Genomic DNA, 26,085 nt, shown 5'->3' on the forward strand with positions numbered 1-26,085 from the left:
CGTACTAGATCTTTAAAGGATCGCCTGCCCAGATCTAGCCGCAGGGGAATTAGCGGGGTAGAAACAGGAAGAGCCACCAAGTCCCTCAAAAACTTGTTTTCTGCTGCTACTAGCTCTGAAACGTTTTCAAACCCCCACAGCTCTGAGCCATACAGTGCAGCCGGGAGTATCTGGCCCTCATAGATTGCCATAACCGGGGCCACGGGTTTACTCGTTGACTCCCGATGCTCTCTCAGAGTCACCCCTGACACTCTTTTATGGCTGAGTAACATTTTAGCCAGATGGTCCTTCAAATTCATCCGACTATTTACCCGCACCCCCAAATAGTCGAATGACTCTACCAACTCCAAGGGTGCCCCATTGAGTGTGAAATTATTTCTGAATCTTTTGGAGGGTGAGAGGGCCATGAGCTTAGTTTTCGAGGTGTTGATGGTGAGTCCTCTATCTGTACAGAAGGTGCTGAAACGATTTAAAAGCCTTTGAAGTCCCACCGGGGATTTGGAGATCAGTAAGGTATCGTCCGCGAAGAGTAGAGTGGGGATTCGTTCCCCCGCCAGGGATGGTGCATCCACCTCTTACTCTCTCAGATGATCCACCACTCCATTCACAAACAAGGAGAAGAGGGTCGGTGCCATAACGCATCCCTGGCGCATTCCCCTCCTCACGGGCACCCTATCTGTCAACTGGCCCTGGGTGCCCCATCTGATCCTCGCATAGTTCCCCTCGTGGAGCCTTACGATGAAACTCAAAAGTGACCCGGGGAAACCCATCTTCTCCAACGTCTCCCACAACCTTGCTCGAGGGACCAGGTCGAAAGCCATCCTGAGATCTATAAAAGCCATATAAAGGCTGCCCCTTTTGATGGTAACTGACTTCCAATAGATCCCAAAAAAGCGAAAGACCTGGTCCATCGTCCCCACCTTCTGTCGGAATCCTGCTTGAAGGTGGGAGAGGATTTGTTCCTCTTCCATCCAGGCTCCAACCCTTGAAATGATGACCCTGCCAACCACTTTCTGAATCACATCTATCAGACTGATGGGTCTGTAGTTGGCAGGGTCCTCTCTAGCCCCTTTTTTAAACACAGTGACCACCCCAGCGCCCTTCCAAGAGTCTGGCACGGGGTGACCCCATGCGATGTGATTCATTATAAGGGCAATTAATTCGGCCCAAGCCCTTGGTTCCTTTATCAGAAGGTCCCCCGGTATCTCATCTGGGCCAGCCGCCTTCTTCGGGGTCAGATGTCTAATAGCCGCTAGTACTTCCAAGGGCAGAAATGGGTCCTCGAGCTCCCTTATATGTCCCCCTTCACTACCCCTGGCTGCCGTTGAAGAAGGGACGACTTCAGTTCCACCATATACTGCAGAAAAGTGGTCAACCCATTGCTGACTTGTTATGTGGGTGGCTAGTGGCTGTGTGCTCTGTTGCCTAGCTTTATTAATAAGGTCCCAGAATAGCCTTGAATTCCTCATGCTGACAGCACCGTTTAGGTCCTGCCAATATTGTTCCTCCCACTCTCGTTTGGCTAGTGCCACTTGGTGCAGAGGGGGTTGTGATCACTATCCTGTGTAGCCATCAACCTCCATATCTATTAGGTCTTTCCAGAGTCTGACGTCCAGTAAGATATAATCAATTCTAGACGGGCCATTGAGCCTATTGAATGTCATTGCACCATCCCTGTCTGAATTAGTCCTACCATTGAGTGCTCTTAAGTTATGTTCCCTGGTTAGGGCGTTAATTTGAATTGCCCTTGATGACCATTTTCAAATAGGGGGTATCGACAGGGCTGGGATAGACCATCTAGAATCTTCCCCCTCAATGCCCAAGGGATCGTCCCCGCTAAGAGGTTCAAATGTGCAGTTAAAATCCCCGCCCACTATAATTTTAGCAGAATGGGGACACTTCGCTAATGCTGAGTCTAAACTCATTAATGTTACTGAGGATGTGTCCCCCGGTGCCCCTCTAGCGTAAACATTAAATAATTCAAGCCTACTCCCCTCAGCGTATCCCCTACAAGAGAGGTGTAGGACATCCCTACACGCAGAGTCATAAATAGCAACATCCCAATTCAGATCAATTTTGATCCAAGCCAGTAGTCCCCCCGCTGGTCTACCCTTCCCACTACTCACTGCGGAGGAGAAATATGTGGTGTATCCTGATTTATGTAGTGGAAGCAGGCTCCAGGTTTCCTGGAATAGGCAGACATCGAACTTCTCGATGAATGTGTGCCATTCCGGAAGCGCCATCTTCCTTTTTAACCCTGCCACGTTCCAGGATAACAAGTGAATGACCCTATAATCTATAGGAGGCAATCCAGGGACCCCCTTACTCCCACTCCTTTCCCCCTCCTCAGGCATGGGAAGGGCATCCACGTAAGTTGATGGCTTAGATGATCGAGTACTACCAACTATTGTATTTATGGGCAGTACCTCCGTGGTGACTCTGATGGTGCTACTATCCGGACTTTGGACTATCAAGACACCTGCCTGTCTATTGTCGTTGCCACTTGCCTCCCTTAATTCCTCAAGCTCTGTGCCCTTTGGGGTAACACTACTTGGTCGGCCACCCCTCTCCCCCCTCGTCTGTGAACATCAGTCACAGTCTTCCATACCCGATAGCAATGAGAACCTGTTGCCTATCTCCAGAGGGGTGAAGGGCCTCAAGTGCTCCATTCTGCTATTGGTATTTCTGTAGTTTCTCTGGGGTGCCGTAATCCAGCCCAAGGGGTCAGCCGCCTGGACAGGATACTGGCCATAAGGGGCATACCTATTGCTAAATAAGGGCGGGGGATTAGGATGGGGAGGGTACAGCCCATTTGTAAAAGATGGGGGAAGCACCACAGATCTAGGATAGAAATATGTCAGAGCCCGCGGGGTAATACAATTATCCCCGCTTCCAGTGGGCCAGTTTAATATATAATCTACTGCACGCGGGTCTCTAAAATTGACCACCACCAGGTCACCCTCAATATCTTTGCGTCTGTTACCCAGCCAATTGAGCCGCCTGACATGCACTATCTCCCCGTCGATGTTATGTGAAATGGGCCTATAAGTACGCAGCCAGTGCATTATTTTGTTTTTCAATTGTGCGTAGCCCTCTCTCTTGTTGTCTAATAACGGCGGAACCCTAGTCAAGACGACCACAAAAGGCACCGCTTGTGGAGGTATCTCCACTTGTGGCCTTTTGGTCACTGAAGCTCTGGTGTGTCTGGCGCTTCCCTGTTCCTCCCGCATATTTCCTGTGGGGGCCATTATCGGTCCCTTCTGTGAATCACCCACTGGACCTGATGCTGGGATGTTTTGAGGCTTTAGAAGGGGCGGTCTTTGCTGTACGAGGTCAACCCTACCAAGGGGCTGTGACTTAGGTTTGGGGGGCTGGGTTAGAGCTATTAAAGCATTGTTTGAGGGTAGCCTAACGGAGGTTGCTGGAGGAGCGACCCCAGTCGCCTGGGCCTTGGCTAAGGTAACCATGCTACTTATAGCCGTCTCCAAGATGGTAAGCCTAATCTCCACTTTCTTTATGCTCTCACTAATGGGCAGGAGCAGGGACCTTAGTAAGAATTCCAGATTCCCTAATGAGGTAACGGGGGTAATGCATTCGGTAGTGGGTCCCCAAGGGTGTTGTCATGGGCTGTGATATTGGTACCCATGGCAGACGGAGCCACTACTAGTGATATTGGCAAAGTTGGATGAGATTCTGGCACCTCCACAGTTGCCATATCAGAGCTGGCAGGGGACTTTGAAACTTTCCCAAAGTCAGAGTGGGGGATTTTGGCTTTACCCTGCCCACCCCTCAGTTTCCTTCTTTTCTTGCTTGGAGGTGGACCGTGCATCTCTACCACAACTACTTGTTTTAGCTTCGTCTACCTTGGTTTTACTGCAGTGGGGATCTTGGTTATTAGATCCACAGCAGTACAACTGGGACTGAGTAGGGGGGAGGCACTTACAACCTGGTCGGGGGGCAAACATGGAGTGGGAGTACAGTCCCGCAATAAAAGCGGGACGCCATCCTGAGATAATAGATCCTCACTAATGTTTGATGAGCCACCCTCCTGGGCGACAAGATTAGGAGTGATATCAATAAGAGGCCTATTTTTCATATTCTCAATAGAGCGGCGACGCTCTGCCCTACGCTCAGCCAGGGAAGTTTCCTTATCACCATCACCCAGAGCCCTTGAGAAATAATTATCCAGAGTCCCATTTCTAGCTCCCGCCACCTTCCCAGTACAACCCTCCACAACCGGCGATGCCATAGCCGTCGCTTGTATCAAGGACCACAGTTCCAATATAAAGCAGGCGTAAGGGAGTAGGCCCAGCCCAGCCTACACTGGCCTACGAGGGCCTCAGAGGGCCCGCCCTTTGCCCGGGCTTAGCCCCGCGCTTCGTCCCACGCGCGTCCCGCTGCGCGGAATGATTAGCCTGGTTATAACCTCCCAAGCGTGGGGGCGTGTCCGCTGCGGGAAGAGGCTGCAGGTGTGTTTCGAACTGCCTCGCAGTCCCGCAGCGGTGAGGGCATTGTGGGCGGGTCCAGCAGCCAACCGAGGAGCGGGTGCCACGACCGGGGGCCAGGAAAGCAGGAGTTCACCAAAAGTTCCACAGTCAAGATGCTGCCCCGTGAGTTGCCGCCACTGAGTAACACCCGCGAAGCGGGTGTTGCAAAAGTTTATACAGAGCCAGGCGTGGGGGCGTGTCCGCTGCGGGAAGAGGCTGCAGGTGTGTTTCGAACTGCCTCGCAGTCCCGCAGCGGTGAGGGCATTGTGGGCGGGTCCGGCAGCCAACCGAGGAGCGGGTGCCGTGACCGGGGGCCAGGAAAGCAGGAGCAAAAGTTCCACAGTCCAGATGCTGCCCCTTGAGTTGCCGCCACTGAGTAAGGAAACAACATCCAGCATACACATAAGGAAAACGATAGTGGATAGACAAGTAACGCTTGCCTCCAGGGACATGAATGAACCTACCGCATGGGCGGATTTCGATGAGGCTGGGCAACCAACCAATAAAAAAAAACAGGAAATAAGGGAATACGGCCAGCGCTCACTCCAAATCAACGACCAAGCACACGAGAAACGCGATAAAACTGAGCCACAAAATACGGCGCTGAGCAAAGTCTCGCCCCAACACTAACCGGAACAAACACTCAGAGCCAATCAGCTGCTCTTAACACACTACCCAGCATAGGACTTACAATACCCAGGCTAAACGATCTTGAAAACTCGTATCTCACTCCGGAAGAGTGGGAAGAACTGGTTGCATCCTACCCAGTGGAATCGGAGCGAGAACTGCCAGGCGAGAGCATCTGCGAAAACCCAGGAAAAGAAAGATCAAAAGCTAAGGAAGATATCTGGGCATCCCTCCTGCAGACAATGCAAATATCAGTAAAAGCCATTCAATATCAATCTGACAAGATGGACTTGCAGCTCTGTCCTCAACTCCCTGGCAATATTTGTTTCTAATATTGACGGCAAGCTAGCAGAGCTGAATGGCATGATAAAAAGGGCGCAAGTTGAGACTCAATTAATGGCATCAAACTGCTCTTGTATTACCATAGTGGATAAACTGGTAACAATACCAACAGCACTGGACAATCTCCTCTCCGGCATAAGGACTGCAGTCAAAAACAACCATCTAAGCAAACACATGGAGAGAAGGCAAGAAACTACACCATCCGTGCAAGAAGAAATACAGCCTCCAAAGCAGGAGAACTCAAAGACATCCATAGACCCATTCCCGCTCAGGGAAAAATGAAACAATAAGAATATACCGGCCATTAACAAACAACAACTTGAAGGAGTTTAAACTCCCCCTACAGAGAGTACAGTGCACCCCAATAAAACTAACCAAAAAGACGGAGCATTACCCCCTCCCCAACAAGGAAAAGCGGGAAGGAAACAGAAAAGGAAGGGAAGAAACCAAAGGAAACTGACCGGGGTCATAGCATGGTGCAAAGCTGGAACAGTGACCAACCAGCAGCAAACTCACCACAAGCCAGGCCGACAGAGATGGGTGACGCATCAGCTCACGAGTGCACCACCTCGGAAAAGAAAGGACCAGGGACAAAACTTGGAACAGACCCGGCACTGGAGAGAAGATCCACCAACAGCCCCTCGACTAAAAGTATGAAAGACACATCAAGCCCGCCACAAGTAACTAAGAAGACTGGCAAAGACAAGATCGAAAAGAGGCACAATCTACAAATAGCCACAGACTCACCTGATAGAGAAAATCAAGAAAGAATTCGACAGAGCACTCAAAACCACACCAAAAATCCCCCGGAGGTAAGGGACAAAAAACAACCTCAAGCAAGTCCCGAGCAGACTGCAACAATGAGGGTAAATGCTCCTAGACAAGAACTGAAGGAAATCAACAAAACAAACGATAAACGCAACACAGCAGGACCCAAGAAATCTTCCAACCAAGGCGAAGCCCCATTCAACAGCATTGAAAACACTCAGTTATACGATAGAGGGCAAGGCGGCACAACTACAGTAATATTCCACCCTGAGTACCAATCAAGAGGCCCAATGGATATCCTAAATAGGGGAAATATACTAAGGCTACTGAAAACCATAGACAGCCTCAAAACCATGTCATCAGCTGACTTGGAATCAGTAGAATTCATGGAATCCTTGAGGCATCCCGGAGTAGAATCAACAAAAACAGTATGGGTCACATGTCACAGGAGAATTTCCAGAGAGATTACTAAAAAGTAAAGTTCGACTCCTGGGGAATAAAATCACAACTTTTCTCTCAATCAAGATATCCAGACCCTTTACTATACGACAGTCAACAAAAGAAAACAAAAGAGCTGTCTCTCAAAAAAACTGTCCTAAGAGGAGCTCGAAGCAAAACGCCAGAGAACCACCAGTTCGACATCAGAACATTGGTCAATGACAGTTGGTCCTCACCTAATTGGAGCTGGCTCGCAAGGACTTTAAACGTGAAAGAGACAAATCAATGACAAAACAACAATAAACCAACCAACACCATCAGTACTCTAAGCTTATGCTCATGGAATATTAACGGCCTATGTGATAAGCTCCCAGACAGGGACTTAAATACCTACTTGAAAAAATTTGCTATCATTTCTCTGCAAGAAACCTGGTCCGATTCTCCCCCAGCGCTGTCCGGATACAATCTGAACTTTCTACCGTCCACTCAGAGCTCACTGTTCGGCCATAAGAAAGGTGGTCTTGCCATATACAGCGCGCTATCAGTGATAACGAAGGCAGCCCCACTAGATCACAACATAGCCGCCCCAAATGCAATGCAAGCACTACGATTGTCACTCCGCGCGCAAGATATAAAAGAGGATATAATTTTAATAAACCTCTACTTGCACCCCAGGGAGAAAAAGAAGGGAGCACAAGAACTGAAGGAAGAACTTGTAAAACTAGTGAAAACCGAGAACACGAACAGCCTAATTATCACAGGGGACTTCAATCTAAATATGCTTAGTACCTCGGACCCTGAAATCAAAGACGATGAGGACCCGTTTGCCTGGGAGTATAACCGTCAAGACTGCACCTCGGGAGGCAGAAGCACAAAAACAGCCAGGAGCCTTGTGGCCAAACTAGAAGAGCTGGGCTTCAGGGCACTCAATGGCAGATTCTCAGGCGACCGACCGCAGTCTGCAACATTCCACAGTACACTGGCAAGCTCCACAATTGACTTCACATTTTTCTCTCGCAGTCTGTATCACAGTGTAAAAGACTTTCGTATCTACCCAATGGACCACAGCGACCACCTGCCCCAGGAAACAACAATAAACACGCCGACAATACCAAACCCGCCAAAGACGGGTAAAATGCAAAGTCACCGGTCCACAAAATCTTTTAGTGCAAGCGAAACAAGCTCTTGTTGAAGCGCAGTCCGTATCACCAAACCTGATAATACGCTGGGAGGCATTCACAAAAAAAATGAGACACAGCTGAAAGAAAAGTGCACATGAAGAGAGTAAGAAAGAGCAGCAACGCGACATACAAGAGCCATCATAATTTCCGAAACGACACCAGGCTAAAAAGACTGAAGACGCAGATTAATCACACCCTACGAAGAGCAAAATTAGACCCCTCTGCCTACCAAGCGCTGAGACAGTTAAAATGCAACCGCAGGAAACTAATATGGCAACTAAAAAAGGACACAGACGAGGCCTTTTTGGGAAAACTCCTATATGATGCCAAAACAAATAACAGCGTACAGTTCTGGCAAAAGATCAATGGCCTGATCAACGAGCAAAGCCAGGGGATTGAATCCCACGTGACGGAAGAGGCCTGGACAACCCATATTAACACATACTTCAGCTACACTAATGAATCATGGAAAGAAACTGGCAACGCCAATACCAGGAGCAAAGAACACATTTCCCCACACAAAGAACCCACGACAAATTACGAAGCACTATTAATCACAACCTTACAAATACGTTATAGGATCTCCAAAGGGAGAACAGAGGGAGCCCCTGGCCCTAATGGCATACCCCCAATAATATTCAAACCAGAATACTGGGCAACCACTCTCAAACCAATGTTTGAAAAAATATGTCAGACCGCGACAATTCCACGATCATGGAGGGGGGCAATAATTTCACCGATATTAAAAAAAAGGTGACAGAAAAGATCCAAGAAGCTATCGGTTAATAGCCTTATTAGACAACGAAGCAAAATACTACGTGGGCCTCTTACTTCAGGAATTGACATCGTGGGCGGAAGAAACGTCAGCAATCCCACTTAATCAAACAGGCTTCAGGAAAAACATGGGGACGACCACAAACATTCTAGCCTTGTCACTCCTGATCGACTCAGCGCTAGAAGGAAAACAACCCTTATACCTGTGTTTTATTGATTACAGCTCCGCCTTTGACCGCGTAAACAGAAATCTGCTGTGGCAAAAATTGAAGAGAATGAAAATTCCAACAACACTATTGAACCAACTAATCCTCCTGCACAGCGACACGTGGGTCCAGGTCAAACTAGGAATCAGAGACTTTTTAACCAAGAAAATTCCAACCAGCACAGGAGTAAAACAAGGATGTGTGTTGGCGCCAACTTTATTTAACCTTTTTATGGCCGAACTATCAACCACACTAAATGAAAACAACTCACACGTGCCAAAATTAGGGGGCACTCTGCTGTCTAACCTATTTTACGCTGATGACTTGGCGCTAATCAGCCGGACTCCAAGCGGCCTACAGCGGCTCCTCGATATCTCTGCGCAATACTCCAAAACAAACAAACTCAGCATTAATTACAGTAAAACAAGTCATGTGCCTCAACTATCGCAAGAAGACACCAACATTCAGTTGGAACTTGGACAAAAATAAATTGGAAGTCACAAACAAATATTGTTACCTGGGAGTGACTATCGACCACAGGGGGAGCTTCAAACCACAATGTGAGGAGATAAAAAAGAGAGGCTTAATGATAGCTGTATCTCTAAGGAAGGAACTTGAAAAACAAGATCATTGGCCCAAGCTTCACCCCACTCCTAAAACTGATCCAAGCCAAACTGATACCATCCTTCACATACGGAAGCGAAGCAATGAGAGGCAGGGATGCCGGAACTTTAGAAGGAGTAGTAACAAGAGCAATGCGGATGATATTTGGCCTCCCGAGATACACTTCTCAGGCGCAGATCCGACTCGAATTTTGGCAGGGTAAGGAAGAGCTTGCACGCAAGGGAGCATACCTCAAGACCTGGTACAAAATAAGCAGAGGGGAGGCAAACACCCTTAACGCACTCCTCTGGAAAGATCTACAAAGCAAAGACAACTGCCCAGCAGGACTCTTTCTGGAGGACGCAATAAAACAACTGGGGGCGAGTCAACTATGGGTTCTGCAAGGGAACCTGACAGGCTTCAAAAAAGCTGAAAACAACACTGTTAAGAAAAAATCTCTCCTACAAGACAAAGCCTCATTAACGGAGCGAGCACATGGCTGGCTGACAGTACAAACTTACAATAACCTTACACCACAGGCATACCTTTTGACCAGCTTCACCAAAAAAACAAAAGAATCATTCCTAAAATTTCGATTAGGAGTATAACCCTCAGCGGACCATATGGCCCCTTGGCTGCGTCCCCCAAAACCAGCAAAATGCCGCCTGTGTGGAATTCATGTGGAAACATCGTACACCTTATCACCATCTGCATGGAGCTGCAGCAAGATCGCAGGAATCTACTGAGACCCCTATTCATAAAAAAAGGAATCCGGTCGTGCAGACAATCAACCCTGGCTTGCTTTAGAGGCGACGAAGTTCAAACGGCCTGCCAACCTCGGAGCTGTAGAAATCAGAACCAATACAAGGAAAGAACAAACGGACACGGACAGCACACTCTCAACACTGCTAGAGCCAAAACACTAAGACTGTTCAGAGACTTAAATATAATTAAAACATTGACATATTATCACCAAAAGCTATGAGCACTCAGGGAAAAGGTCTGCCTGCCTTCTGAAAAGGAATGGTGACTGCAATACATACCTTTTGAACGGGAACGGGAACGGGGGCCAGGACAGACAAAAGAAACCCGCTCCGAAGTAATACATGAGTACTCGGTGGCGGACGGTCACTCCCTTCTTTTTATCATCTCTTAACTGCACTTTGTAACATAGTCCAAACTGAAGCTCTTTTTCCTTTTTTTTCTCTTTTAACCTACCTCAAAATACCATAATCTATGCTGCTATAAATATTTATAACCCTTTCTTTTTTACTGCTGATGGTTTTGTAATGGTTTTTAGCAACTGTACAATAAAGTATTACTTACTCCTCAGCCTATCCAACCAAGCGTGACCTCACTGGACTGAGAAATCAGGTTTTACTGCTTGGAGCTTCTACGCAGAAGCAAGTCCAATTCAGTGGACCCTCAGTGAGAAGGTATCCGACCCTGTGGAACTCAGTGTTGGATACAGTCTCATCCTTGTCCCGTTGAAGAATTCAGAGCTCAAAAAAAGAGACTAAATCCAAAGATACAAATCTTTACTGAGCAAAGGCACCAAAAGTGTCCGACTGGCTAGAGGGTTTCCCTGGGCATGGCATTTTAATTTGGCTCTGGCACAGATTTTTCCACCAAAAAGACTTCAGTGGTATCTCATCCAACACCTGTCCGATTTAGTCAAGACTTCCTTGGATACAGCCTGCTGCCTTGCCCCGCTGAAGGATTTTGACAGTATAACCTTAGGGGGGGAATCTCAGTGCAAATAGTCTACTGGTGAGTCTGGGGGGGAAGCCCCTCACTATCGCTATTTCTCCCTCTCCTAGCCAGCAGGATTGCCCTAATCTTGAACTCTAAAAATATCTATTTCTATAAACAGTTGTTGTATTGCTTTCATATTACATGTCTTTCTTGTTTTGTTGCTTGGTACTGTTAAATGCTTTACACTAGTTCCTTTGTTTAAGCCTTGCTGCTATTAGCCATAGCTACTGAGGGTTGAGCTTAAAATTGTGCAAGCGAGCCTGACTGGACCCAAGGCAGTTTTTGTAAGAGTATTCCACGGTAAGGCCACGTGTATACTCAAATTGCCCATAAGGAGTTTGCCCTTCAGGGGATTACATTTGGTGAAAGTCTGAGATGTACGGGGCCAGTGCGTGGTAGAGTTGCAGCAGCAATGGAACTGGCTTCTGTGGAGTTTGGGATCTGAATGCAGGGTCTGAAAAGATTTGAGGACCGTCCCCCTTAAAATGTCGCCCAAAGAAGAGATGCCTATCAGGTCCCACTAATGAAAGCCACCTGTGGCCACCTGTGACAGCCAAAGGCCTTGCCACAGTGGTGTCCATAGTGTCAGTCTTTTCTACCACCCCATCCGTCGAAGGAACCCTCAATCAAGCGCACTACATACCCGTGAGGGTCTCAAGGCGTGGGGGGGTTGCTGCTACAGGTCTGGACGAGTCTTCGGAAGGCCAGTAGGTCTTGGGTCTGTCGTAGGTTGGTGGGGAGGGTGCACCAGGTCTTGGCAGCGAGGTGGGAGAAGGATCTGCCACCTGCGGTCTTTCTTCGGATGTGGGGGACTCTCTGCGAGGGCGAGGCCGGCGGAACGGAGCTGGCGGTGGGGGTGTAGAAGCTGAGTCATCTGTTGGGGTATGCTGGGCCGGTGTTGTGGAGAGCTTTGTGTGCGTGGATGAGAAGCTTGAAGGTTATCCTCTTGTTGACGGGGAGCCAGTGCAGGTCTCTCAGGTGGGGTGTGATGTGGCTGCGGCGGGGGATGTCAAGGATCAGACGTGCCGAGGCGTTCTGGATGCTTTGCAGTCATCTAAGGAGCTTGGCCGACGTTCCTGCGTAGAGGGCGTTTCCGTAGTCCAGCCTGCTGCTGACAAGGGTCTGGGTGACTGTTCTTCTAGTTTCGGTGGGGATCCACTTGAAGATCCTGCGGAGCATTCGGAGGGTGTTGACGCAGGATGAGGAGACGGCGTTGACCTGCTTGGTCATGGAGAGGGTGGAGTCGAGGATGACCCCTAGGTTGCGTACGTGGTCGGTGGGAGTCGGGCTGTTCCTAGTGTTGTCGGCCACCTGGAGTCTTCCCAAGCTGAGGGGTAGAACCTAGGATGAGGACCTCCATCTTGTCCTAGTTCAGCTTCAGTCGGCTGTTCCTCATCCATTCGGCGACGGCCTTCATTCCTTTGTGGAGGTTGGTTTTGGCGGTGTGAGGGTCTTTGGTGAGGGAGAGGATAAGCTGGGTGTCGTCGGCGTAGGTAGATGATGTTGAGGTTGTGCTGTCGGGCGACGTGGGAGAGAGGTGCCATGTAGATGTTGAACAGCGTTGGACTGAGGGATAAGCCCTGGGGAACACCGCAGTTCTCGGAGGCTTCAGAGCAGAAGGGGGGAAGGCTGACGCTCTGTGTTCTGCCAGTGAGGAAGGAGGTGGTCCAGTCCAGAGCCTTCTCTTGGATCCCGGCGTTGTGTAGGCCTGTTCGTAGTGTGCGGTGGCAGACCGTGTAGAAGGCGGCTGACAGGTCCAGGAGGATGAGGGCCTCTGTTTCTCCGTTGTCTAGCAGGGTCCTGATGTCGTCGGTGGCGGCGATGAGGGCGGTTTCAGTGCTATGGTTGCTGCGGAACCCGGACGGGTCCAGGATGCTGATCTCCTCGAGGTAGCGGGTTAGTTGTTTGTTGACGGTTTTCTCGGTGACCTTCGCCGGGAACGGGAGCAGGGAGATGGGCCAGAAGTTCTTCAGGTCCTTGGGGGTCCGCCTTGGGCTTCTTGAGTAAGGTGTTGTTTCCAACTTTCCATGAAGGTTGCTGTCTCGAAGGAGATGTTTACTTTCCGGAAATGGGGTGCGATGGCTTTGTTGAAGATGTGGTGCGGGCATGGGTCTAACGGTGATCCGGAGAGGATGGTGTTCATGATCTTGCTGGTGTCCTCGTCGTTGATGCAGGTCCAGGAGAGCAGGCGGTTGGTGCAAGTGGTGGTCGTGGTGGCGGATGTCTCAGTGAAACCCTACCTGCATGGGACTCATTTCACAGTTCAAGCTGACCTCAGACCTCTCAGATGGCTGAACAGTTTGAGGTTCTCTTCTCTCATTTGCATCAGACAGTCCCTCTACTTGCAGGGTATGAACTTTACAGTGCAACATAGACCTGGGACTGACCATTTCAATGCCGATGCCCATTCCAGGTTCTTCCACTTAGCTGATGAGAACCACCAGGAAAGGGTTAGTTACTCATTACCTATTGTCTGGAGGGGCACATGTAAAGAAATACCTCTTTTGGCATGTTCACTCCCATATTTTTGGACTGATGCTGCTGGTTTATCGACTCTTAGAGTGGACGGGGGCCTGCTAATTAGACTAGCTCTGTGCCAGTGCTGTAACCCATTACAAAGAATATGTCGAATTGGCTATCCCCAATTGGCAAGGGCTGACTTACTTATAATTCCCTAGTATATGGTACCTAGGGCATGTAAGGCAGAGTGTCCTCCCAGAGCTGCAACACTGCTTGTGCCACCCTGTGTGTTAAAATGTACAAAATGGCTCCCAGCCTGCTATTGCAGACTGAAAGGGCAGTGGTAACACTGCTAGTTCAACGTTGGCATTCAAACTAATGGCAAGGTCCCCCACTTCCCTTAACAATATATGTAAGTATACCCTAAGGAACGCCTATGGAGTCCTATGTCAGGGAGCTGTATTTTTATTAAGTAGGACTTGTATTTTTATATATGTCTTAACAGCAACATTTCTAAATTGTAATTTTGCTGTGCGAAAGCCAGTAGCTGCATTGGCAAACACGAGGTTACCGGCTGACCGCTCAGCTCAGCTAACTTATGAATGAAACTACCTAGCTGGGTACTGTAAGGTATCAAATTAATTGTGTTACAAAAAACAGGAGCCAAGGGGGAAACAGAGACAGGCCGCCCCCCACTCAAAAGTCTCTATCACCAAAGTGGCCTGCTCCTGAGTTGCTCAGAGGCTAAACAAGTTAAAGAGATTTATGTGATAGAGCAAACCTTTAGCTTCTATCCATAGGACTACACTCCGTTGTAATATTCAATCTGGCAATGTTGCCAGTTTGTGTGTGTGTATATGCACTTTCTTTATGTTGGTTTTTTCTCCCATTTTTCTTTAAAAGGTTGACAGTAGTCAATGATGAGAAGTGAGGAATCAGGCGAGTACCAGTCTGATACAATCCTCCCCTTGGTGTTGCTTCCGTGAGACACTGTCAACCTCCCCTCCCCTTTTTTTACATACATGGAAGGGAGGGCATACCTGTAAGCGTAGTGGTGACACTGACATACACACACACAAACTGGCAACATTGCCAGATTGAATATTACAACGGAGTGTAGTCCTATGGATAGAAGCTAAAGGTTTGCTCTATCACATAAATCTCTTTAACTTGTTTAGCCTCTGAGCAACTCAGGAGCAGGCCACTTTGGTGATAGAGATCAAATTAATTGTGGCCTGAAGCCCGACCTGATGCCCAGGTCGAATTTAATGTCACTATTAAAGAAATGCAACTTGTAGAAAGTTGCCACTTAGTGACCCAGTTTTCCTGTGGCTTCACATGGGTACTGGCCAACAGACTGCATTCTGCCCGCCTGGGGAGTGGTATGAATAACTCCCAGGCTTAGAAACAATAGCAGTCTGCTATAGAGCGAGGTGTTTCACCTTCCCTTCACAGGAAGCCATTCAGGGTGTTCGCTCAAAAGGCGAGCTTCAAAGGGGAAGCCGCCTTTGGTGGGCAAATCACATTCACATTCCTGTGAGACTGTCCTTTGTTCAGGTACATAGGCTGGAGACATGGACAGTGAGAGAAACCCAGTGCCCAAACCATTTTTCCCGTGGGCCTGTAGCCCACAGGTAGGCAACCTCTAGGATGGATTACCGAGTTCCTGACATCTGAGGAAGGGTCCCAATGTCTTGAGAGTGGACAGAATAGTGCACTCTGGGATTGCTAGATGTCACTCATAGCCGGAAAGTCATCACCAAGAGGGAGGTGACCTGGTAGCCCATTGACTAGTGACCACATCATCCCTCCAGGGCACTTTCTGGGAATAAATATGGCACCCCTGGCACCCTGCGCCTCGGATCATGTCGAAACTAGAACATGGTCAGACTAGGGACTGCTGTGCTACCTCCTGGATGGCATAAAAAGAACCTGCATCGTCTTCTTGTTTGAAGATTGAGTGGTGGCAGTTGACAGCTTTCAACCTTCCTCTTGAAGTCTGTAATGGGATTCTGGGAGCCAGGTGTTCCTCCATGAAGACCATATATGCCTGGCATGGTGTGCAGAAAAGTCCATTGAACTCTTTCTGAAGTTTTTTTTTTTTTGCTCTTTCCCTTACCCTGCAGGGCTCTGCCCTTGGCAGCATTAAGCAATACCTGTCTTCTCTGTCAGCCTTCTTGCGGCTGTCTGACTAACCCCCCTTGTTTAAATCACCTATTGTACATAGGTTTTTGAAAGGTCCTTTCCACCTTTTTCCCCCTTCACCATTCAGTATGCTTCAGTGGGACCTTAATTTGGTCCTGAGATTTTTGTTGTGTGCTCCGTTTGATCCTCTACACAACTGTGCACTCAGGTGACTCCCGCTCAAAACAGCCTTTCTGGTGGCCATTACATCCGACAGTAGAGTAAGTGAGCTGCAGGCATTGTCATCTGAGCCGCCAAAATGATCTTCACTGACTAAGTGGTGCTTCACACAAGGGCTTCCTTTCTGCCAAAAGTGGTTACACGAATCCATGTAGGACTGTCTATCACCCTACCTACCTTCTACCTCCTCCACATCCCTCTAAAGAAGAGGAGCGACTCCACCATCAGGACCCAAAAAAAGTGTTGTCGTTCAACCTTGGCCGCACATGGTAGTTCTGGGTGTACGACCAACTCTTCGTAGGGTATGTTGGTGCAAAGAAAGATCAGACGATGCAGATGCAAGCCTTCTCTCTCCGGGTCATGCTTTGCATCAAAATCTGATAAACACGGGCCAGGAAGCAACCTCCTGAAGGCTTGTGAGCTCATTCCACCAGAGCTAAAACTGCTATCTCTCAGAAACAGAAAACTAGCTTGCAGAGTTCCAATTCTGGACATTTGTCAGGCAGCAATGTGCACATGTTTACCAACCTTTAGTGTCTGGCCAGTCAGGTCCGTAGAGATGGGCACTTGGCCATTCGGTCCTTCAGGAATTCTTAATCTGAAATTGGTCTGCAGACTCTCCTTCAGGGCTGGTATTGCCTAGGTATCTATTCAAAGGTAATAAGTTACTTACCTTTGGTAACACCTTACATGGTAGAGACTATATCTAGCCACCGACCCACTCATCCTACCGACTCTGTAAACATATTTCTAGGGTCAGAGCTGATCCCTTTCAGATCCCTAGTTTGGACACACCAGTGTCAGTATGCTTCATGGCTCAGAGCTTTTGGCATGGCAAATCGTGAAATGTAACTGACGTCTGTGTGCCTGGGTGGCACCTATCTGGGTCCCGCCGTTCCGATGCAGCCACACATGGAGCCGATCAGCGCCACCTACTGGTCGGGCCGGACTGGCCATAATGAGCACTGGGCATTTCCCCGGTAGGCCGCTAGGGTCGGGCCGTTTTTGGGCCCTTGGGGGGCCGTTTTTTTTTAACGGGGCCAGCAATATCGCCCCCTCGTAACAAAATCGGCCGAAACCGGCCCTCGCAAACTGCTCAGCTGCACTCCTTCTCTCCCCAGGCGGGGGCGGCTGAGCAGTTTACCAGGGCCGGTTTCTGTTCCCAGTCCGGCCCTGCCTACTGGTGTGAAGTAATACTGCGCACAAAAAATCTTCCAGAATCTAGTATGAGCCCTGGGAAAACTCAAAGGTAAGGAACTAAAACCCTTTAACCCACACCAACACTATTGTTCTTATGAAGCCCCAATTGGACTCAATGTTCATGGTGTTGGATGTAAATGATGTAAATGATTGCTCCTTCTCAATTCTCCTTGCCGATAAGCAAAGGTCCATTCAACCGATGGCAACGGTTATTTAATTATTATACTTGACAACTGAGATGCAAGAAGCCTCTCTCTGGCAACCCTAATGGCGAATAGCTTTGTGGAGAGATAGTACTGAGTCATTTCTCCTTTCTGGTCCTTCATTTCTTTCCCTGGCTCTAGGTCTGACTGGTCTTATATATAGTGGTTGCAGAAGGGAGGAATACCCCCACAGTTACCAAAGCCCATTCATGATTCTTCTTCCAAAAAATGTCTTTCTAGCTGCCCTCTTCAATCCCCTACTGCCTGGTCTTATAGACCCTGACCAAGCTGGATTCTTGCCACAACATCAATGTAGCAATAACACAAGACTGATTCTCCACCTCTTGGATAAAGCCCACTGATACGATCAAGAGTGGATGCTACTGGCCCTAGTCACTGAGAAAGCGTTTGACAGGGTCCATTGCCCATATCTAGCAGTTACCTTTGAACAGTTCGGGCTTGGAGCCCAATTGATTAGGTGGATCCTCAGCAGCTATACTCAACCCATGGCAGTGGTTTGAGTCAAGGGACCATCCTCCACTCCATTTACCATTAGCAGAGGTATATGGTAGGAATGGCCTTTGACGCCCATGCTCTTTGCCCTCTATATGGAGACTATGGCAATTAGAGTTTGGACCGACCCTAATAGAAGAGGGATTCTATTTGGGGGAAGACCAACACACTACCAGCCTATATGCAGGCGACATCCTAGCTGCTCCAGAGGATCCTTCCACCTCCCTAGCTGCCGTTCTTGAAGAGCTAGAGGCATTTAGCCCGACAGCAGGCTTCGAGGCAAATACCCACAAATCACAGGCCTTCAATCTGACCCTCCAGTCACATACGCTGGATGACTTACAACGGACTCGCCAGATTAAGGCCGACCTATGTCGATTGCTACCTTATTCACTCTCCTGCTTGTAGACGTTGCAGCTGTTAAGATGGCGATCCTTCCGAGGGTTTTGTTCCTTTTTCAGGTTATGCCTGTAGAGCCACCCCCTGGGATAGTATCATCTCTTCAGCAGGAGCTTAACCAATTTGTGTGGGCTGACAAAAGACCTTGCATATGTAGAGATCTTTTATAGCCCCCAATTGCAGGAAGTCTAGAGCTCCCAAATCTTTATCACTATTCTCAGGCCACTCAACTTAGGGTCTTTGTGGAATGGTCCTGAATGAGTCTGAAAAGCACTGGCTATTCATGGATAAGACCTTGGCAAGGCAGCCTCTGTGGAGAATTCCTTTTCTCTCTTAACAGGCCTGACCCAAAACCCTCTATCTTTTTCACATTACTAAGTCTTTGTTGGCCAACTAGACTAGACTGGCGATACAGGAGGGTCTCACATCCCTTCCTTCCCAACGGAAGCCTTTAGTTGGGAATCCAGACTTCACCCCAGGCTGACGTGACCCTACATTTTACTTCTGGAACCAAGCAGGTTGCAGATCTATTGGCCACCTATTCGACCTCGAAATGTACACAAGAAATCGACATCGGGAAGGACGCCCTTCCCGATGTCGATTTCTGAAGCCGTGACCTTATCACAGGTGCAGCACTTTCTGTTTAAGATCGGTTGTGGTCACCACCTGACCTGTAGATGCAACGATAGCGGGAAAACGAATCGGGGGTTAATTATTTCATGATCGCCGCTTTATAACGAGAAACTCTGATGAAGACGTAATGGTCTATTCTGATACATTTTCTACGTCTCCCAACTTGGGGATCTGAATAGCGCTTGCACTACAAACTATTCTACCGCATCGACTGGAATTCTTGAGTACATTTCAACTAGGGCTGTAACTTTCTAAGCCAAGGAAGCCTAATTGGTCAAGCTAGAATGCCCTCACCCCGGTTCACATACAGTGTTGGTTTACGATTACCGCCCCCTGATTTTACAAGTTTACCCTGACGAAGTTCCCAAGGCAAAAAAGGGAATGAAACGCGTTGGCTGTGCCTTTGCTTACAGACTACTCTGAATAAAGAAGAATATATTTACAAACTACTTTTCTCTATTGACTTCATTTGAGTGCACCTTCCATTTTGGTTTCTCTAATTCAAAACACAGTTAAAAATTAATTTTGTGAAATTGCAAAGCACATTTACACTAGGCTGGTTCACAAAATAGGTTGGCTTCTTCTATCATATCTGGGTTAAGTACAGTTACACTACTTAGTTACCTTTGGGAAGGCGAAGGGAATGTATTCTTATGGCCGACCACCCCAGGAATTTAGCCATTGCTATGGCAATCATTGGTAGTGTCTGTTCTAAGGTTCGACCCGCTTCACTAGCCCTACTTGTGCCTATGAGCTTACAGATTGGTGCCAACTAAACCCGACGTGGAGCATCGTACCCAGTACAAACAAACAATAAATGGGCCAATGACTCGTTACTAAGATAGCATATCGGACAAGTTTCATCAGTAGAATTATCCCATTTGGAAGTAAATGCTCTTAGTGGCAGAGATGTTTTGTGATTAGGGGCCATATGTATCATTGAAATTCGCATTCGCAAAGGCCGAAATTTGCAAAATTATATGTATGAAGGAAAATCCAATGCAAAATAAGGAATCGCAAAATTTGCGATTCCTTATTTTGCGATTGCATTTAAGGAATCGCAAATTTTGCGATTCCTTAAATGCAATGTAAGAAGGCAAAAAAAATTGCTAAATGGCCTTAAGGAATCGCAAATTACCACCAACTTCTAGTTGGTGGTAAGTTGCGAATTCCTTGAAAAATGCACATTTTTGCATTTTTCAAAGTGCTATGTGACGCACATACATGCCCTTACGGAATGTATGTGCACCACATGTGCACCTATGCTTATTTCAGGAGTGCAACAGGGTGTCCTTTGGACACCACTGCACCCTTGAAATTATTCTCAACTTCCGATTAGCAAATTGCGAATCCCAAATTGCGAAAAAATTCCCATTCCTACCTATGGGCTTCTTGGCCCAAAGAAATGAATGGGAAAGTATTCCTTAATTGCGAATTCGCAATTTGCGAATTCGCAATTAAGGAATATCAAGAAATCGCTAAAAAAATGTATTTTTCTTGATACATACCATTTTGCGATTCTGAAATAGCGATTTCTTAAAAATCGCTATTACAGAATCGCAAATTGGTCCCTTGTAACAATTTGGCCCTAGGTCCTAATAGGGCTCCAGCCTTGGTATTGGTTTATTTTCCAAGAAACGTCCGGTTTGCGAGGATGCCTCACTGTTTCTGAGTATGTTCAACTGGACCCTTTCCCAATATTTCTCCTTCAAGGTCTTTTTAGTGGGAAAATTGGCATTTTTTGGGTCCTCCCACAGTGAAATCATACCAATACTTGCTAGACTGTCTCTCACCGCCTATAACCATTTTATTCGGCGAGAGTTATCTGCCCTAATTACTGAGAGAAACCCAAGGGTGTACACTTCAAGTTCGGGAGTAGTCCATAACCTCCGCCAGTACAGAAGGGGAAGCAGTTTGGCTACATCTGCAATAGATTTCCTCCAGGTATCATATTGTAACAGACAAGTTGGAGTGCTCTGTGGTAGCCTGGTGATTCTCCTCAAGAATCTATCTTCCGCTAGTGTCAGCACGGAAAGATTCTCGCTCCCCCATAGCTCTGAACCATACATGGCTGAGCTAATAACTTTCAGGTTATAAATCTTGAGTACCGGGCTGATTGGCTTTGAATGAGATGAATTATGTTCCCTATGCAGGACCCCCAACAGTTTCCTGTGCTTGAGAGATGCCAGGTCAATCTGGTGGTTCAATTTCAAATCATCCTGAATATTAACCCCCAGATATGTAAACTTTTTAACTTGCTCTAGCGGCAAATCATTCATTAAAATACCCCCTTAATAGGCTCTGTGTGGATTAAAGACCATTAGTTTAGTTTTTGACACATTGACCTCCAAGCCTTGCTTCGTACAGAATTCATCGAAAATAGTTAGAGCTCTCTGGAGACCACTAGGGGTCTTGGAGATGATCAATGTGTTGTCCGCGAACATTAGTATGGGGATTTTTTCACCTGCTAGATTTGAGGCATCCGAGGGGAGAGATCTCAAACACAACATTCCTTTAATGAATAGGGAAAATAAGGTTGGCGCCATCACCCATCCCTGCCGCACTCCACTCCTACGGGGAACGATTCAGTGACTTCCCAGTGCTTGCCCCATCTAATTTTGGCAATATTTTCCTTTTGCAGTCTAATAATCAGTGTAAGTAGTTTAGGGGGAATCCCCAGTTTTTGTAAAGTACCCCACAGTTTGGTACGAGGCACAAGATTAAACGCTGACTTAAGATCAACGAAAGCGGCGTACAGACTACCATTGCCCAAAATCACTGTGTTCCAATATAGCAGGGTAAACCTAAACATTTGATCAATAGTGCTTATATAAGCCCTGAACCCAGCTTGCAGTGGAGATAAGACATTAAATTCCTCAATCCACTCTTGTGTTTTATTAAGCACTAGACGCACAATTACCTTCTGTAGGCAGTCAATTAAACTGATGGGCCTATAGTTCCCTGGGCATGATTTGTTCCCTTTTTTATAAACCGGAATAATTTCCGCTCCTTTCCAGGATGCTGGGACTGGGGCTCCCTGAGCAATGGCATTGACAACAGTAGGATATATCGGCACCATCTGTCCTAGTCATACAGGAATACGTCCCCGGGGATACCATCGGGGCCTGGAGCCTTTCCTGGCGTTATGGTGTTGAGTGCCTCTTCCACCTCCGCCCTACTGAAGGCCCCGTCCTGATAGAATGATATGGTTATAGTACCCACTTCTTCAACTGTATTAGCAGCATATAGGGGTTTGAAGTGGTTCACCCAGTCAGTCTGTGTCACATGATTTTGGGGCTGACTGGCCTGCCCTTCTCTATCCCATTTGTACACATTCCAGAATTGTTTGATTTTTTCGTTGTGCAGGCCTCCCTCAGTTCCTGACATCTTTTGCCGTCCCATGTTCTCTTCGTACTTTATTTGGGTAGCCCTCTAAACATGCCTGGCTCTTCGCACAACCAACAGGTCACCTATTTTGATGGCATTCCCCAGATCCACAAGTGCATGACGACAATCTTTGTTAAAACAATGGCCATCGTTCCTGTTTGTAGCCTTTTTATTCCTTCCCTGTATGAAGAAATGAGTACGCAAGTAGGTAGATAGATTGTTATGGGTGCGAGTGGCTTTCTCTAGAGCCAAAGAGTTTACTACACAGACCTCCAGCTCGCTTATTGCACCATCCATGCCCTTTTCAATGCTTTCCAGCAATTCAGGCATCTCAATTACTTTAGCCCATTTAAGGCATCTCATATTGTTGTGTAGAATGACTTCCGTAGAAGACTACTTGTTTTCAATTTGGTGAGGTATCTTATGCTTGGTCACATCCAGGGTCACACACAGGGGATTATGATCACTTTGTAACCTGTCTATTACCGACATATCTCTAAGGGCGTGCCAGAGTGTCAAACTAATCAGTACATAATCGGTCCTGCTAGCGCAGTACCCATTGTTAAATGTTTTAGCCCCCAATCTATCATAAAGTGTGCGGCCATTCGCAGCCCGCAAACCCTTCTCCATACAGAAGGAGTTAATTTGAATAGCCACATCCGTCCACCTGGGAATTTGGTCCAGCTCCAGCTTAGGGATACCCGACCTAGCATCTTCCTCATCTGTGAGATTGACCTCCTCCCTGGTGAGGGGCTCAAATGTTAAATTGAGATCCCCCGCAACTACAATGTTTGAGGTTTCCATGTGTGGATCAAGGAGTTTGTCAAGGGCCGCCAAAACCCCCGACTTCTTCCCTCTGGTACCTCTCACATAGACGTTGTAGATGTCCATAGTCCACTGGGAGCCCATGGTCAATCTAACTGCCAGTATGTCATTGCACTGTTGGGGAAGCCCCTTAATATTTAGCCCTAGATTTTTCTGCACCCAGATTGTCAAACCCCCTGATGGTCTTCCTTTTGTACCTTTACTAGCCGGGATGTAGTAATTCAGATAACCTACACAAAATAGCTGCGCATCTGCCCAGGTTTCTTGGAACGACCAGATATCATACCCCTCAATAAAGGTAAGCCATTCAGGGGAGCTCATCTTCTAACGCAAGCCTCCGATGTTCCAGGACAGCAAAGAATCCTTACTCTGGCCTAGAGGTGAAAATAATGGCCCATTATGAGAACACAAAACCTGGTCACCTGCCGCCAACTCAGCAGCTACCTGGGTTGTGATTGCCGGGGTGGTCTTTGATATTTGGCCCATCCCTACAATAGAGGACTCTGGACTCATGATACTATCCCTTAAGTTAGGGGAATATTTCATATGACCTCCATCTAGCTTTAGGGGCTTTTCCTTCCACAGTGAATCATTCAACTCAAGGGTAGAGCCACCCTGCATAGCAGATGGCCAATGACATGTTATATGATTACTCCTGCTACTCGGAGGGGAGCGTCTAAACTGTATTGGTGAATGACCTGGTGCTGTGGTACGAAATTTAAGTGCAAAAAGGTTCTCAAATAGGTCTGCCCTGGTCATGATGAGCTCTATACAATCTTGAGGATTATACGGGGAAGTTAACCTGCGTGCTTTAATTATATCCTCCCTAATCACTGAACGACATCCCCTGTCTCCATATTGTCAACATGCAAGGGGATATTTCTACTAAGGGAGGTCTGATCCATCAATGCAGCTGTCTTATATTGGTTAAACGAGGTACTAACTACCCCGAGTGGTGGGTGCTTGGTCGCCGGTAGAGGAAATGTTTCCTTTGCCCTTGTATTACCCTTCCTGGTGGGATTGGCGGCCTAATAGGGTTGTCCCTCCTATCCTTTGTAGCACTAGCCAGGGTTGCCAATGGTATAACCCGGGAAGAACCTTGCAAACACCTTTGGAGATTGCTTTCTGATGCCGAGGCCCTCCCTCTTCGGGTTGGATCTAGGGATAATAGTTTCACCATTTTGGTTAGCTCCTCTATCTTGCCTCTCAAAGAGCCCACTTCAGCCCATAACATAGTAACCAATTGAATCACATCCTGCCCTGTCTCGAGATTACCTAGCCCTATCCTTAGATTTTGTGCGTCTGGTATGGGTGGAGCCTGGGCCGCCAGGGGCCGACAATCCTCCCCTTCTTCATGGTGGGCTAGATCAACCAGGGGCTGAAACCTATTAGTGCAGATAATTATAGTGTGAATATTTTCATTGTTCGGCTGGGTCATGATCGGGTGGGAGTTAAGAGGGGAGTCTACCCTTTGCTCATTTACCCCGGTTTCATTGTAAGAGACCAATACTTTTTTTTGATTTCTGAAACATGGCGGGGATAGCAAGGTTGGAAGATTTACTCGGCTGGAGGTGGGGTTTATTGCAGGTAGGTAGTGCCAGGGGAGAAGACTCTAGAATTCTCTCACATTCGCTGATTAAGGTGTCAATACGATCCATAACACAATTACTACCTGCACCTTTATGAAGCTTCCTTGCCTTCTTCCCCCTATTACATCTGCTCGCTCCAGTCCCTCCAGAATCCCCCCCCATCCTCTTCAGGTATCTTTCTTTTTCCCATATCACTAAATTTAAATGCCAAACGGATAGAATTACTAGCCTCCCCGAAGTCTGGAAGCAATGACACCACTAATCTTTAACAGCACAGTACAACTATAACCAACAACCCTCCATTCCCTGCTAGCTACAGAAGGTGGAAAAACGGTAACCATAAAGGATGGACATATCATTAAATAGAGACTGTGATGAGTGAGAATAGGAATTGGAGAAATGAAGATTTCTGGTAGGTAAATTGAAGGTTCAGAAGTTTCACTCAAGAAACAAGCTATGAATCATCCATGCAGGAGGATGCTGAGTATTTTTTTCCCGAATGTTTACCGCCCTTCTACTTTTTGTTCATATCAAAAGTACTTCCTCTTGCTTCATTACTCATTTATTGCATTATAATCATTTATTAGCAAGTAAGCATTCAACTGAAGAAAATATTTTTAAAAAATGAAAACAGTTAACAAGCACTACAACTGTCTCCATAACACTTCATCGTGCTTTGATTCATTTTATTACAGGTTGGGATCTACCTTTTGGAAACCAGTTTAAGTAAACCTGATTTTCTCAGTGGTGGAAAAGGAAGATTAAAAAAATCTTCATTGCTGATTCAGAAACTGATGGAAAAGTTCTATAATTTTACAATCCCAGGTAAATATAAGAAATGGTTGGAACCAATAAGCTCTTATGCTAATTGTAAAAACAAATAAAAGTGTCCCCATGAAATTTTAAGCATGGCTAATTGTGTCAAAGGACTGTGAAATCGTCTCTGTGAACTATGCGTAGCATAACGAAGCTGTGGAATTGTCACAGTGGTCAGTGAATTGCCATCGTCTGTGAAAGTAAACCCCTTCAGGGCACATGCCAACATAAGTCATTTTTTAACTGCTCCTGAAAATTGCTTGTGATGAAAAGGTAAACACATTGTCCACGAGAGAGTAAAATTATTCACTATGAGGAATTGTATTTTGCAGACCTACATTGTAACTCTAGACGTGTGACTTTTAATGGCTGATTTTCTTACTGAAAATCATTAGGCTAAATGGATTCTTTAGTTGGACAAAATAAAATGACTCACATTAACTGTCTTAAAATTGCTCAGTTTTTTTTGATAAGGGATACTTTTGAAGAACGATATGATCTCTCAAAGTATCTGT

General features: G+C 47.0%; 1 protein-coding gene across 1 annotated transcript in view; it reads left to right on the plus strand.

The window, feature by feature from the left end:
* SHPRH (SNF2 histone linker PHD RING helicase) overlaps positions 1-26,085 on the plus strand; it is a 759,436-nt gene that overhangs the window by 139,645 nt on the left and 593,706 nt on the right. Inside the window, exon 3 of the mRNA XM_086927277.1 lies at positions 25,450-25,579. Within this exon, the coding sequence (XP_086783403.1) occupies positions 25,450-25,579 (130 nt within the window). The remainder of the gene's footprint in view (positions 1-25,449; positions 25,580-26,085) is intronic.

Source organism: Lissotriton vulgaris, chromosome 6, assembly GCF_964263255.1.
Source record: "Lissotriton vulgaris chromosome 6, aLisVul1.2, whole genome shotgun sequence".
Taxonomy (NCBI): domain Eukaryota; kingdom Metazoa; phylum Chordata; class Amphibia; order Caudata; family Salamandridae; genus Lissotriton; species Lissotriton vulgaris.